At 61.9% G+C, this 15,442-nt stretch overlaps 1 protein-coding gene across 1 annotated transcript in view; it reads left to right on the top strand.

Annotated features, from left to right (window-relative positions):
• The window catches only part of HDLBP (high density lipoprotein binding protein), a 65,231-nt gene that overhangs the window by 43,554 nt on the left and 6,235 nt on the right, over positions 1–15,442 (top strand). Inside the window, exons 9-20 of the mRNA XM_006165173.2 lie at positions 136–243; positions 1,253–1,357; positions 1,632–1,710; positions 3,027–3,166; positions 6,643–6,747; positions 6,829–6,942; positions 7,564–7,650; positions 7,741–7,872; positions 12,065–12,283; positions 13,921–14,142; positions 14,217–14,435; positions 14,966–15,104. Coding sequence (XP_006165235.1) covers positions 136–243; positions 1,253–1,357; positions 1,632–1,710; positions 3,027–3,166; positions 6,643–6,747; positions 6,829–6,942; positions 7,564–7,650; positions 7,741–7,872; positions 12,065–12,283; positions 13,921–14,142; positions 14,217–14,435; positions 14,966–15,104 — 1,669 coding nt within the window. The remainder of the gene's footprint in view (positions 1–135; positions 244–1,252; positions 1,358–1,631; positions 1,711–3,026; positions 3,167–6,642; positions 6,748–6,828; positions 6,943–7,563; positions 7,651–7,740; positions 7,873–12,064; positions 12,284–13,920; positions 14,143–14,216; positions 14,436–14,965; positions 15,105–15,442) is intronic.

The following is a 15,442-nucleotide window of genomic DNA, read 5'->3' as shown; positions in this document are numbered from 1 at the left end:
CGCGTCGGGACGACTTGCCCGGGGCTGGCTTTCAGGGCCGGAATGGTGCGGCGGGCCGGCGGAGGCCCTCGTCTCGGCCTCCCTCCGACCTCACCGTGAGCTCGGCACACCCACGGGCTCCATTCTGTTTGCCAGGCTAATAGTTTCACGGTGTCCTCCGTCTCTGCCCCTTCCTGGCTTCATCGGTTCATCATCGGCAAGAAAGGGCAGAACCTGGCTAAGATCACTCAGCAGATGCCAAAGGTGAGGAGGGGCTGGCTTTGGCCAGCTGCTTCCTGTCCTCGCCGTCCCCGCCCTGGGGGTCCCTGTGCTGTGGACAGGCTGCTTGTGCTGTCCGAGGGGCCGCAGAGCGAGGGAGCTAGGCGTGGGCACTGTCCCTTGGTCCCTGACCAGGGAGGGGGTGGAGGGTGTGAGCTAAGGAACTTAGTGACGCGGAGCTGGCACATGAGCGGCTTGCCCTGAGAGTTTGGGCCATTCCGCCCTACACGGCCCCCGCCTACATCTTCTCACCTTCTGTGGAGATGGGAGAGCCCTTTGTGGTGGTTAGACTGTCTCCAGTGCACTGTTTAGGCGTTTTCATTTCTTTCCCTTTTCCATCTTTCACTGTCGGCATGTGCGCTTAGAGGGAAGCCGGAGGGGAGGAAGACCGCACCCCGCTGGGCTGTGGCCATGCCGTAGAGCCTTCTCTGTCTCTCAGTCTCGCGGATTTGACACACAGACAGTGCCTGCCTGTCCTTGAAGGCGCAGGTGCAGGACTTGAACTGCACCGTCTGCTTTGTGAGACGGGGCTCCCTTAACCACCAGGCCACGGAGCCAGCCTCTCTCCCTCTCTCTAGCTTTAAACTCTGCTCACAGGTCCAGCTGCTCCATGGGGCCACTCCTTTCCCTGCGTGCCACCTACCAGAAGTGCAGGGGCTACTGTCCGGGCCTTAAAGACTCATCCTCGTCTCTGTCTCCTTTGTCTGAATGCAGCCGTGGGAGGGGGGGGCTCTAGAGAGCGACCACGGTGCCTGAGCGCGAGCCCGGGCCGGCCGTAGGGCAGCAGCATGGTGGGCTTGAGCCCACCTCTCAGTGACAGGGTGATCAGAGCATGCAGGTCTGGGTCGGGTCCCCAGCCCCTGGGACCTAGCATGCGGCCGTGGCCGTGGCCATCCCACCCCACACAGTCAGGGTGCCTGTGCCCCAGGGAGCCCTGTGGCTCGTCAGGGACGACCCCCCCAGCCTCAGCCGCCTTTCTGGCCTGGTGTGGCAGGTTCACATCGAGTTCACGGAGGGCGAGGACAAGATCGCTCTGGAGGGCCCCACCGAGGACGTGCACGCAGCCCAGGGCCAGATAGAAAGCATGGTCAGAGACCTGGTAAGGCCGCGTGGCATGCTGGCCGCGAGGGCAGGGGCTGGTGTCGGTCACATCCTACACGGGTGGGTGAGGGAAATGGGGTGGCCAGCCTAGTACCGGGCCTGGAGCTGGTCTCAGCAGGGCCCCCGGGACAGAAAACCTTCCCAAGGGCTGGGCTGCAGCAGGACCTGGCCCGATGGGTGAGGCGGTGGCCCTGGGCATGGATCCCGCCACTCGCCTGACGGCCTGTGTGGCAGGGCTGACCAGCATCCGCCCCACGTGCGTGCCTCTGCAGGTCAGCCGCATGGACTACGTGGAGATCAACATCGACCACAGGTTCCACAGACACCTCATCGGGAAGAGTGGGGCCAACAGTGAGTGGGGCTGGTGGGGCGGCAGGCCAGGCTGGAGAGCCCCAGCCGGGGCTGCTGCTGCGGGAGCATCCTGTCCTTCCTCCCGACGTGGGCCCCGTGGAGGCACGCCAGGACCACAGCCCTCCCACTGTGTTCTGGGCTCACCTCAGGAAGAAGTGCCGTCCCGTGGCGCATCAGGCTGCACCGGGAGGGACTTCTATGGAGAAGCGCGGTACGGCAGCCTGGTTCGGCACCGGCCGTGGGTGTGCGCTGCACCTTGACCTGGGAGCCCTCAGCAAAGGGCAAACAATTTTTGTTTGTTTCTTATTTTCTCTGAGTGCAAAGAGACAGAAATAGAGACGGAGAGAGCGCCCCAGTGGGTCTGGCAGCCAAGATCAACCCCAGCCCTCAGCCTGCCTGGCCCGTGGGCTGGGCCTGGCATACGTGGGGGTTCTCTAGACTCACCCAGAGCCTGGCCATGAGGGCTGCTGTGCCGCCGCTCCCTAAGCATGTCTGTTAGCACAGCCCCCAACTGCTGTACCGCCCCACACAGCGTGGTGCTCCCACCTCCACAGATGGCCCCGCCGCGGCAGGACTGCCCCAGGGCACTCCTGGGTGTGCAGCTGGCCAAGGCTCCTTGCTGTCTGTGGGCGAGACAACCCTGTCCTGTGCACTCGGCCGTGGGACCAGCACCTGGTGACCACCGCGGCCCATGTTGCGGTGCTGGCTGGGGTTGGTGTGTTTGACCCTGGGAGTCACGCCAGTGTGAGCCAAGAGCCGTATGCCGTTCTCTCTGCGTCTCCCTCGCCGTGTTCCGGCCTCCGTGTCCTCTGTGTCCTGTGCCCCGCATGTGTTCCCTGACATGTGCAGAGCCCTCCTGGTGCCTCACACCCTGCCAATGTGGCCGCTGTGGTATTGGAGCCCGGTCCTGCCAAGGGAGGGTGTGGGGGTCTGCGGCTCCACAGGGTCCACAGGCCACGGAGTGCTCAGTGCGTCCACATAGGCAGCACACGGGCTTGGCCCTGGAACTCAAGTGTGAGTCCCTCTCCCAAGGGAGTCGCTCCCAGGCTCCCTCACACGTGGGGAAACATGGGCTGTGCTCTCCTGGGCCAGGCCGGCTACAGGCCAGGCTCTGTGGTCCGCCCACTGGGCATTCGAATCTCCCAGGTGCCCACACTCCTGGAGGGCCGTGGCGGACTCGCCGTGAGGGCGGAGCTCTGTCTAGAGGCCCATCTCCCGTGCTGGGCAGGTCACTGCGAAGGCGTCTGGGGCCGCATTGTGTCCACCTGGTGGTGGCCTGCCATGGGCACTGTCGGACATGCCTCTCTGTTCTTCAGTAAACAGAATCAAAGACCAGTACAAGGTGTCCGTGCGCATCCCCCCAGACAGCGAGAAGAGCAGCCTGGTCCGCATTGAGGGCGACCCCCAGGGTGTGCAGCAGGCCAAGCGGGAGCTGCTAGAACTGGCCTCACGCATGGTAAGCAGTGGCCCAGCCCCCACACGGCACAGGCTATGGCTGTTGGCACCTCTGAGGAGCCTCACAGTATGGTCCAAGAGGGTGCTGCCACTGGGCTGGAGTGGCACCGGGCTTGTAATGGATGTTTTTGGTGGGGGGGACTGTCGGAGGGCTCAGGTACTCCAGGGACCAGGTCGGGTGGGGGAGACAACCCCGTGAGACATGGCTACACTGCAATCCCACTTCTCCTTCCTCCCTCGGTCCTTGCGGCATCTCGAGTATGCACGTACACCGTGTGCTTCTCAAGTCGCCAGGTCCAGGCCTTGAACCGAAAAGTCCCCTGTGTGGGGTCTTGCTGCTTTGCCCACTAGGCCATGGGTCCAGCTCCATTTCTGGAGCTGGACTCCTCAGGCACCAACCAGGTGATTCTCATGCAGCCAGGCTTGAGCCCAGCTGCTACAGGGCCTACAGGCCCAGCAGGGACTGGGCGTCTGCAGGCTGGACCCTGTCCGCCTGGGCTCGGGCGTGGACACACTCCTGCCGAACACCGAGCTCAAGCCTGGGTCAGGTGCACAGCATGTGCCAGCTCTCTCAGGTTCCAGGAGAGCGCAGGGTTCCCAGCTGAGCCGGCAAGCCCAGGCCCCAGGCCTGCCCACTCTGGGGAGTCTCTTCTGTTAGGGCAGGGGCTGGCTCTCCCTGGACCTGTGTGGGCCCGGCCTCCCTGCTGGTTTAGTCCTATGCTGCTCCGTGGCTTCCCTGATCCCCTTCTTCAGCCCCAGGCCCTAACCCTGGCTCCCTGCCCATCCTGGCTTCCCATGGTCTCTGTCTGGAGAGTCCTGTGTCCGTGCTGGATTCCGAGCCCTCCTTTCTCCATCAGCCGGGTCCCAGTTTGACCCCGAACCCCCAAGCTCTTTAGAATGCTGGGTGAACGGGTGACATTCTTCTCTGGCTTGGAGCACCGCACGTCTGTCTTCTGACAGTTCAGTGGGATCTGTGGAGGAGTGAGGAGTTGCGCAGGGAACCCACCCCGTGGGTGGTGAAGGGAAATGTGTCCCACGTAGCCGACTATGGTTCAAATCCTGGCCCTGGTCTACCCCAGCCCGACGGGATGGAGGGACGGGGAGTACTCCATCCCTCCCCTCCTGGCTCCATGAGCGTGCCCTCTGGCATTGCTTTACGTCTGGATACAGCGTGTGTGCCTCGCGGGGAGAGTACAGTCCCTTCTGTTCTGGCCCCCATGTCTTTGAAGCCACTGGGTTCTGCACTGGCATCTTTTTTTTATCCTTGGAGAGGTTTTTGCTATAAGGTGCATGCACTCACCAGAAAGGCAGAAAGCAAGAAATCACTGCCCCCCCGGGCGGGGGGATGGCCACAACCAGTCCCTTCTCCTGCGTTCTCCTCTCGGAGATCTTGGGCACGCACGCACACGCACCTGTTGTCAGTTGAAGCCACTGAATCTGGGACTCGAACCATGGTCGACTACATGGGAGTCCGGTGACATAGCCGTTATGCCAACTGCTGGTCCCCTGGACTCGCATCTTCCATTTGGCCATGTGGCCTCTCTGGCAAGTGAAAAATAACCATAACAACAGAGCCAGCCCGTGCAGTGGTTAGTGAGCTGCATCCCATGGGCCCCTCCACATGGTGGAGTCCCAGGCCTGCTCTCATGCGTGCATGCCTAGAGTCCTGAAAGGATTGGGTAGGGAGAAGAAAGGGCTCCTGCCCTCTGGCAAATTAAAAAATAAAAAAGGGTTTAAAAGAAAAGGTAGACTCATAGGACCCCCACGAGCCCCAGCAGGGACTGGGCGTCTGCAGGCTGGACCCTGTCCGCCTGGGCTCGGGCGTGGACACACTCCTGCCGAACACCGAGCTCAAGCCTGGGTCAGGTGCACAGCATGTGCCAGCTCTCTCAGGTTCCAGGAGAGCGCAGGGTTCCCAGCTGAGCCGGCAAGCCCAGGCCCCAGGCCTGCCCACTCTGGGGAGTCTCTTCTGTTAGGGCAGGGGCTGGCTCTCCCTGGACCTGTGTGGGCCCGGCCTCCCTGCTGGTTTAGTCCTATGCTGCTCCGTGGCTTCCCTGATCCCCTTCTTCAGCCCCAGGCCCTAACCCTGGCTCCCTGCCCATCCTGGCTTCCCATGGTCTCTGTCTGGAGAGTCCTGTGTCCGTGCTGGATTCCGAGCCCTCCTTTCTCCATCAGCCGGGTCCCAGTTTGACCCCGAACCCCCAAGCTCTTTAGAATGCTGGGTGAACGGGTGACATTCTTCTCTGGCTTGGAGCACCGCACGTCTGTCTTCTGACAGTTCAGTGGGATCTGTGGAGGAGTGAGGAGTTGCGCAGGGAACCCACCCCGTGGGTGGTGAAGGGAAATGTGTCCCACGTAGCCGACTATGGTTCAAATCCTGGCCCTGGTCTACCCCAGCCCGACGGGATGGAGGGACGGGGAGTACTCCATCCCTCCCCTCCTGGCTCCATGAGCGTGCCCTCTGGCATTGCTTTACGTCTGGATACAGCGTGTGTGCCTCGCGGGGAGAGTACAGTCCCTTCTGTTCTGGCCCCCATGTCTTTGAAGCCACTGGGTTCTGCACTGGCATCTTTTTTTTATCCTTGGAGAGGTTTTTGCTATAAGGTGCATGCACTCACCAGAAAGGCAGAAAGCAAGAAATCACTGCCCCCCCGGGCAGGGGATGGCCACAACGCAGTCCCTTCTCCTGCGTTCTCCTCTCGGAGATCTTGGGCACGCACGCACACGCACCTGTTGTCAGTTGAAGCCACTGAATCTGGGACTCGAACCATGGTCGACTACATGGGAGTCCGGTGACATAGCCGTTATGCCAACTGCTGGTCCCCTGGACTCGCATCTTCCATTTGGCCATGTGGCCTCTCTGGCAAGTGAAAAATAACCATAACAACAGAGCCAGCCCGTGCAGTGGTTAGTGAGCTGCATCCCATGGGCCCCTCCACATGGTGGAGTCCCAGGCCTGCTCTCATGCGTGCATGCCTAGAGTCCTGAAAGGATTGGGTAGGGAGAAGAAAGGGCTCCTGCCCTCTGGCAAATTAAAAAATAAAAAAGGGTTTAAAAGAAAAGGTAGACTCATAGGACCCCCACGCTGGGCACATGGGGGCTCCCCCCGCTGTGCAGGGCCCCAGGCCTCCAGGCAGGGAGCCTGCAGCCCACAGCATCAGACGGCGGGTTGGGGTCCGATGGGTACCTGGCGTATGGCCGTGTGCGTCCATGGGGGCAGCTTCATGGGAGGCTGAGGTGGCGGGTGCCGAGGCGAGGTGGAGAGCATTTGCTGCCGCAACCACCAGTTGGGAGGACACATAGCCGGTGCCGGGGCGGGGTGGAGAGCTTTCCCTGCCGCAACCACCAGTTGGGAGGACACATAGCCAGCGTGACGTGCAGCCAGTTGGGGTAGCGGGCAGCCTGTGGTAGGTACTCGGGACCGCCGCCTCGCCCTGGCCTGGGTCGGTGGCGTCACCTGCATGGGTCACTGTGCAGGAGAACGAGCGTACCAAGGACCTGATCGTCGAACAGAAGTTCCACCGCACAATCATCGGGCAGAAGGGCGAGCGGATCCGGGAAATCCGCGACAAGTTCCCCGAGGTACCAGCCCCCGCCCCCCCTGCCCCCACCCCTACGCGCCATCCGTCCCTGGAGGCCGGCTCACGCCTGGGCTCACTCCAGGTCATCATCAACTTCCCGGACCCGGCACAGAAGAGCGACGTGGTACAGCTCAGGGGGCCCAAGAATGAGGTGGAGAAGTGCGCCAAGTACATGCAGAAGACGGTGGCCGACCTGGTGAGGCTGGGTGTGGGCTGTCGAATGCGGCACCTTGGGAGCGCGTGGCTCCGAGTGGCAGGGACACTGGGGCATTCGGCCAGCCTGGGGGGAGAGTCCTCGAGGGGTCTCCAGTCGCTGCGTGAGAGACTGCCCTGTCCTGTCCAAGGAGAAAGGCACGTTAGATGAGCCTCATGCTGATGGGCTATCTCCCCCAAGCCAGGAGTGGGCGCCAGCCTCTGCAATGGGGGATTCCATTGCTTGGAACTGTTGGCTCGGGCCGCCGGGCTCTGGGTCCCGCGAGGACTGGGGCTGTGCTGTCGCGGTGTGCGTGTGAGGGGTCTGTTCCGGGCCAGCTCTGACCCCAGTGTAGCCGACGTGATGGTTGAGAGCCCTTGGTCAGCCTGGCAGCCTCTGGGTGCAGAATGTCGTCAGGCCATGGGTTCTGGTGTGTGTCGTGGCTCAGCACAGGCTCTGCAGCAGTTGCCGTGACCTGCCCGGGTAGCTCGCTGTCACATGGGGGTCTTCCCTGCCAGGGGACCCCGAAGGCCCGTGAGCGGGACAGAGCAATTTCCGACAGTGTTGGCCGGCAGTGGTGCCCGTCTGGCCAGGCTGTTAACCGTGCGTCTCTCCGTCTCCAAGGTTGAGAACAGCTACTCCATCTCCGTGCCGGTCTTCAAGCAGTTCCACAAGAACATCATCGGGAAAGGAGGAGCGAACATCAAGAAGGTGGCCAGCCTGTCCCCTGGCGGCGGGAGGGAGGCTGCTGCCACAGCCCACGTGGCCCCCTCGGCACTTCTCACACACCCGCTCCCGTAGATCCGGGAAGAGAGCAACACCAAGATCGACCTCCCCGCAGAGAACAGCAACTCCGAGACCATTGTCATCACGGGCAAGCGGGCCAACTGCGAGGCTGCCCGCAGCCGGATCCTGTCGATCCAGAAAGACCTGGTAATGAGTGCGCCGAGGCCGTCAGGGGTGGTGGCGCCGGCGCTGGCGGTCAGCAGCTCCCTGTCCCCTCTGACCGGCAGGCCCGGGCTCTGGTCCGCCTAGGGTCTCTGTCCGCCGTGTCTGTCCGTCCCTAGCTGCCGCACATTACAGACTCTGAAGTTGCTGGGGCCTCTGTTCAGGCCTAGTGCCTGGTGCAGTGGTCACACAAGTCCATGCCGAGCTGGGAGCCACGTGGCTGGCCGTGGTTCAGACCCCTGGCTTGGCTTGAACACACCAGACAGGGCCGACAGGTTCCAGGCCCCCACGTGGTCAACCGAACGCCCAGTCCTGGAGTCCAGGCAGGGTGTGTGTGCACGTATGCGTGTGAGTGTGTGTGCGTGCACGTGTGTGTGTGTGTGTGTGTGTGTGTATGCACACCCAGAATCTGGAGGAGAAGGGATTGCCCCTCACCCCGGGGGGTGACTTCTCACTTTCTGTCTCTCTGACTCTGCGCGCACATCCTGCTTAAATGATCTCTTACAAAGGAAACACACCAGGCGCACACATACCCAAGACCCTGAGGAGCTGGAGAGGACGGGGATCACAGTGTGATGAGACCCTGTGGGGTGGCCCTTTCCATGCCCCCCCCACCCCCGTTCAGGCTATATCGTAGAAGCCACGTACGTACTGTGTGCAGTTTGATCGTCGTAACAGACGTGGGCCTGTCTGGGGGCATGGTGGTTGAGGCACTGGGTGCCCCATGGCCAACTGCGTTGTTTGAGGCCCAGCGTGGTGGCCTGGAAAGCCCATGGGCCTGTGCACGTGTGCCTGCCCGCCCACAACCCCGGGTTTGGGGATGGCGAGGAGGGTTCTGGGGGTGGTTCTTCACTCCCCCCCACCGCCCTCACGCTCTGCAGCAAGTGCACACCCTCTGTGGGGGAGACAAAACAGAAGCTCCACACTGAGTGTGTCTCACCACACAGGCCCGGGCCCGAGGGTCGTCCCCCGCCCATCAGCACCCCGTGCTCTCGGCTTGGATCTGCACCGTGTAGATCAGACCTGCGTCTCCCGGGCACTGCTGGCTACCTAAAGTTTGGATTCACCCTTGTGACTCAAGCCGTTGCCCATTCTCCCTCCACGTCCACAGGCCCTGACGGGTGCCAGGGTGTGGCGTGCTCAGGGCTGTCGTGAGGCCTGCTCAGCCGGTGCTGCTGACGCCTGCGTGTTCTTCCCACCCCTGTCGGAGAGAACCAGAGATGGAGCCCTGCAGGGGCCCTGCGCTCACTTCCACTCCAGCTCAGCCGGCCTGGTCATGGGCAGGGTGGGGGTGGGGGTGCAGACCTCACGGTGCGTCCCCATCTAACCCTGCGCCACTCTCCGTCCCTCTGTTCCGTTTCACTTTCTCACGTTAATTCGTTTATTTCTTCACTGACTGGAAGGGGGGCACGGGCATCTCCCACGGGATCCTCACACCACCGCCCCTGCCTCAGCCGGCATCCCAGGCTCACACGCGTGTGCCCGGGATACACGCCAGGGCCACGCCGCTGCGGGCACTCTCTTCTATCATCTGACGGTGGCTTCCCTGTCGCCATTCGTGCTTCCTGTCCTGAGTGTGGTCGGTGTGCTGTCGGTTCCATCAGCACCACCGAGCCCTGGGCCCCAGGCCACACTCATCCGCAGCCTCTACAGCGGGCCGTGAGCGCCTCCAGGGCCCGTTTGTCCGGGCCGGTGCTGGCTCTGTCCCGAGCAGCATCCCCTGCCAGCCTTTGCTGTCTCTGCTGTCACTCCTTGCTCCACGTAGGCGTCTGTCCTGATGAGGTGGCCTTACCCGCGGTGGTTTTTTACTCCAAAATTTACATCTGCGGGACCAGCCGATGTCATAACAGCCGCATCGCGGACTCCATGTAGTTGATCTCAGCTTGAGTCCACGACCCGGCAAGCCAGTAGTCACGCTGGACACAAGGACTGCGGCATGGCATCCCCCTGGGGGTGGATTTCTCGCTTTCTCTCTCTGCCTCTTCAGCGAGCGGGAGTGCCCTGCAGCAAAAATCTCTCTCAAACAGTAAAATCATCGCACCTTTTCTGTTAGTAGAGTGGGTTTCTGTTTGGCCCCTTGATTTTTTTTTTTTTTAATTGAATTTAGAGTTCTGCCTTTTTAATCGTGTGTGCTTTTATTACATGTGCTTGGCAAATGTGACTAGTCGCATTGGCTGTGAACGAGGGTGCATGGTAAGAGCCCACACACTTGACGCTGCAGTAGTTCTGAGTGTGCCGCTCGGCAGCCCCGGGCAGGCACATCCCGGCGTCCTCAGCGCGTTCTTCCTCCTGCCCACAGCCAGCCCCTGCACGGTCCCGCTAGCCACCGTGGCTCTGCACCGCGGCTGTAGACCTGCAGCCTTGCTATGTTCTGTGTCCCATCTACCTTGTTCCTGTTTTTTTCTTTCTCTAATTTCTTTTGAATCGAATCATCTTTTCTTCTTGGATAGAGGGCACATGAACTCGTGGGGAGGATGGAAAAGGAGGCTCAGCCTCAGGGAGGGCCACGCTGCACCCCTTGCCCTCTCCCCTCAGGATTTTGGGCGCACATGTGTTTGGTGTGTTTTTTCAAGGCTTGGGTCCAGGATTTGAACCATGCTGCCAGCCATGTGGGATCTAGGCACCTCAACTACCATGCCACCTGGCCGACCCTGAATTGAGGGGTTTTTTTTTTGGTTGGTGGTATTCTGAAAGTTTTGCCTTAGGGCAAGGGAGGAAGCAGTGAGAACTCACCCCAAGGGCAGTGGCTACCCCAGTCTCTTTTCCTCCGTTCTCCTCCTGGGATTTCAGGCACACATGCACACGCAGCCAGTGTGATTTTCATGCTGCCAGATCACGGACTCGAACTGTATGGCCAAGGGGGAGTCGGTCCTGCACTTTAACCACCATGCCACCTGCCGGCCCCTGCATGAAGTAGTTCATGGTCTCTCCTTTCCGCGCTGCTTGCTGAGACCGAACTCCTGGCCTTGTCACGGGTTCAGGTTTGTGGCCACACCTTCCTCCCAGGGCCGCCACATGTTCTTATGCCACGTCAGCATGGCTGCTGTGGTCTCTGCCACAGAGCGTGCTTTCCCTGTGACAAACCCTGATGCGGCACGTGGTCACCTCTGTCTCACACTCATGTCTTAGTCCTAAGGCACTGAAATAGTGGAAGTGGGTCTTGGTGGCCCTCTGTCCGGGGAAGGGCCCTGGATGGCCTTGGGACACATACCTGCAGGTGGCGGCGAGCTTGTGGCCGCTCCTCTGTTGTTGTCTGTCCTGACTGCCAGGGCGGGCTTGGTGCCCCTGGGCTCTGTAGGTAAGCTAGACTTTGCACCATGGACAAGAAGATGGCCGTCACCGTCGTGACATTCTCTCTGCTCGGCTTTTTCCCCTCCCTCTGACGTTTGAGTGCCCCCGACTGGGTGGCAGGCAGTCGCATACCTGCCTGCGGCCCAGCCCACAGGGTGCCACTTTGGACAGCTAAGAGCCGGGCTGGACTCGCTGGACTCGCTGTCCTCGGCGTCTCCGCGTGCCTGCATTAGTGCCCTCAGCCTGCCGATTCCAGCGTCTGTCTGCCGGGTTGGTGTGGTGCTTCCCCTTGCTATGGGTTACTCCCAGGGTGCCCCAGGATGTTCCTGTGCTCCTCAGACTGGGGGGCAGTCTGCTTCGCTCCCTAGTGGACTCACATTGAAGGCCGTCGGGCTCGCTCCCAGCACTGCTCCCCCCCCCAAGGCACGGTTGCTCCATGTCCATCAGTGTGCCGTGGTTGGGGCGGGACAGACAGGATCTCACGTCTAAAGTCTCATCGCTCCTTGGGAACCAGCAGTTAGCATAATGGCTATGTCGCTGGATTCCCATGTAATCGACCGCGGTTCGCGTCCCGGACCCAGTGGCTTAAAACTCAGGCCAGGCGCATGTGCGTGCGTGCCCAAGATCCCAAGAGAATGGAGGAAAAGGGATTGTGGCGTGACCATCCCCCCTGGGGTGTGATTTCTCGCTTTCTGTCTCTTCTCTGTCTGGTGAATGCACGCGCCCTATAGCAAAAACCTCTCCAAAAAATATTAAAGTCTCATCACTCCGTTTACACGGCATGTGGACCCCACAACACACGCACACCCACCCCCGGCTGTGCCTGCCCTACCTCGGCCCTCTCTTTCTCTCCCTGTCTGTGACACACCCTGCCGTGTGCTTGCAGGCCAACATCGCCGAGGTGGAGGTCTCCATCCCGGCCAAGCTGCACAACTCCCTCATCGGCACGAAGGGCCGCCTGGTCCGCTCCATCATGGAGGAGTGCGGTGGTGTCCACATCCACTTCCCCGTGGAGGGCTCAGGCAGCGACACCGTGGTCATCAGAGGCCCCTCCTCGGACGTGGAGAAGGCCAAGAAGCAGCTCCTGCACCTGGCGGAAGAGAAGGTGGGCACCTCCCTGGCTGCGCTTCGTGTGCCATGTAGAAGCACGCCCCTTGCTTGTTAGCGCCTGGGCTTCTCCCGGTCTTCCGTTTTGTGGGTTTCGTCTGATATTATTCACCGTGAAAGCACCGTTCTCGCAGTGCTCTGAGTTGGGGCAAACCTACATTCGTGGGGCTCTGCTGTGGTCTGGGTTCCCCGCCCACCCCTCAGGCCTCCCCCCAGTGCCTCTGTCCCTTGGCCACCACGTCTGGGGCTTGTTTCCGGTCTCCCCTACTGGGTGGAACCTGGAGACAGGGCGGTCTTCCCACATCGCCTTGTCAGACTCGCTCTGGCAGACCCGACCCTTGTTCTCCTGTGCCTCTTGGGATCCGCCTGCTGATTTCTAGGGAGGGAGAGGTGTGTTCATAGTCTGATGGGACGGAGGTGAACCTAGGGGTGCAGTTGGGGAGGCTGGCACCTTGCGGGTATAGGTCTCAGCCCACGCCTCTGCACCGTCTCGGCCTCCGGCCCCGCTGGCGTGCACACACCTGGGCTTCCCGCCCCCGCCTGCTGTGGTGAGCGCGTTGGCCTCGTCCTGCCTGGCGTTTGGCTCCCTGGTATCCTTGTGGACCCCTCTTCTCCACGCGCGAAGCTTGGCCCCCGCGTGCGCAGCCCTGCCTCTGCTCCCTGGTGTCCTTGTGGACCCCACTTTTCCACGCACAAAGCGTGGCCCCCGCGTGCGTAGCCCCCGCGTGCGCAGCCCTGCCTCTGCTCCGAGAACCCCTTTCCCAAGGCAGTTGTCGCTCAAGCCCTGGGCCAGGAACAGCAGCAGCGGGCGGGCAGCCGCGGTCACAGAGCTCTGGTAAAATATTGAGCAGATTCTTTCATTCCAAGATTGTGAAGTTCTGGAGGAGCTGGATGTTAGATTCTGTCAAATGCTTTTTCTGCTCAGCTGAGGTGATTGATTTTTAAAGTTAAAAGTATTAGCTCGTGTTAGCTTTTTTACTAACCTCCTGGTGTCCTTGGGGTGAGCCCGCCCGCCTGTCGCCCTTTACCAGCGTGCTGGGGGCTGCTTTGTGGCCCTCTCTGAAGGTGGCACCGGTGGCTGCGGTGCTGACGCCAGCAGGGTCACAGCTGGGACCGCCTTCTGCCCCGAGCAGGTCTGTTCTTGGCCTTCGTGTGCAGGCGTGGGGTAGCAGGGTGCCCAGAAGGTGCCCTGCTGTGAGGGCCCTGCTTTCTGGTGTCTGAGGGCTCCGCTCCGTCCCAGCCTGGCCGGCTCTGTCACTGAACCGCGGTCAGGCAGGGACAGGGCTGCTCTGTGGCACGTGGGGTGGGGCTGGCCCGGCATGGCTGAGCACCGTGGTCCGGAGGCTGCCCTGGGCATGGGTGAGCCCCACGCTCACCAGGGCCTGTGCCTTGCCAGCGCCTCGCCAGTTCGTGCTGCGCCTGTACACACAGGGCCAAGTGGAGTCTGCGCGTCCGCCATCTTGGCACCTTCCCGGTTGTGGGTGTAAAGAAGGTTCAACCAAGTGTGACCTGTGTCCACCTGTGACCAGCCCCTTTCTGGACGCTGGGCGCAGTTGGGAGTGCCCCTTGCTGGCCCGCTGTTCACTGCACTGTGGCCCATGGTGCCAGGTGACGTGCCAGGTGTTGGTTTTACAGCAAACCAAGAGTTTCACCGTGGACATCCGCGCCAAGCCGGAATACCACAAGTTCCTCATCGGCAAAGGGGGCGGCAAAATCCGCAAGGTGCGTGACAGCACTGGAGCCCGCATCATATTCCCGGCGGCCGAGGACAAGGACCAGGACCTGATCACCATCGTTGGGAAGGAGGAGGCTGTCCGCGAGGCCCAGAAGGAGCTGGAGGCCCTGATCCAGAGCCTGGTAGGGAGTGGGGCCTGGGCCGGTGGCTGCGTGGGGCTGGGCAAGTGGCTCATCTTTGTCCCCTGGCCCTGCAGGACAACGTGGTGGAGGACCACATGCTGGTGGACCCCAGGCACCACCGCCACTTCGTTGTCAGGAGAGGGCAGGTCTTGCGAGAGATCGCCGAGGAGTATGGTGGCGTGATGGTCAGCTTCCCGCGCTCTGGCACGCAGAGCGACAAGGTCACCCTCAAGGGCGCAAAGGACTGCGTGGAGGCGGCCAAGAAGCGCATTCAGGAGGTCATCGAGGACCTGGTAGGCCCTGTGGGGTCAGGTGGGCCTCAGCCCCAAGAGCTGTGGCAGGGCTCCCTCCGTCTGCGGCTGCCCTCCCGGCCACCTTGGAGGAGCAGCCGTCGTGCTCCGCCTTGTTGGACGAGGAGTGTGCGTGGACCATGTGTCCCCTCAGGAGGGGAGCAGGCGAGAGGGACAGGGCTAGGGCGTCTGGAGAGGTCCCGGACACGGGCTGGTCCCCAGCAGCCTTTGGAGAGCTTTTCCTGACGGCCCTGTGGTGTCACGGCTCCCAGGCTGAAGGTCGCTTAATTAGCTGCTGTGTCCCCAGGGTGGGGGCAGGGCTCCCCTCTGTGTGGGTGGGGATGGTCAGGGTCCTGGTGCAGTGTCAGGCGTGTGAACGTGAGTCGGCAGCGTCTCAGTCGGCAGGCACAGGTTGCAGAGAGGCCTGGTGCTGAGGGGCCGTCCGCAGACACGCACTGTGCTTGAGGGCTGTGGCCTTGGCTGCGGGGTCTGACCTTTGTGCCTTGTGCCTTTGCTGTCTCTGTCCCCTCCAGGAGGCTCAGGTGACAGTGGAGTGTGCGATACCCCAGAAGTTCCATCGATCTGTTATGGGCCCCAAAGGATCCAGGATCCAGCAGATCACTCGGGATTACAACGTGCAGATCAAGTTCCCTGACAGGGAGGAGAACCCAGGTGGGCCCCTGGGCCATGCCCATTGGGCCGCAGCGGGCCGTGGGTGGTGGCCGTTCTGCCTCCCAGCCCAGTGCCCGAGCCCTGCCTGGACATCAGCTTTGTGTTCTGGGGGCTTCCGGAAGCTTGGGCGCTCCTGGCCTGAGCACACCCCTGTGGTGGGCGGTGGGCGTGCATGGCCCTGAACAGCAGGGTGCTCGGACCGGGGACAGCCTGCAGGCGCGGGCAAGCTCAAAGGCCACGTCTCCTTTGCCCAGCCATCTGTCTGGCCTGGCCCACCTCCTGCCCGCTGGGTCCACTGCTGGCAGCTGGAGTGACTGTCGCACCGGCTGTGGATCCCC

The sequence above is a fragment of the Tupaia chinensis genome, unplaced genomic scaffold, assembly GCF_000334495.1.
Source record: "Tupaia chinensis unplaced genomic scaffold, TupChi_1.0 Scaffold143823_1, whole genome shotgun sequence".
Lineage (NCBI taxonomy): Eukaryota > Metazoa > Chordata > Mammalia > Scandentia > Tupaiidae > Tupaia > Tupaia belangeri.
The sequence above is the reverse complement of the archived record's forward strand: the minus strand, read 5'-3'. Positions and strand labels throughout refer to the sequence as shown.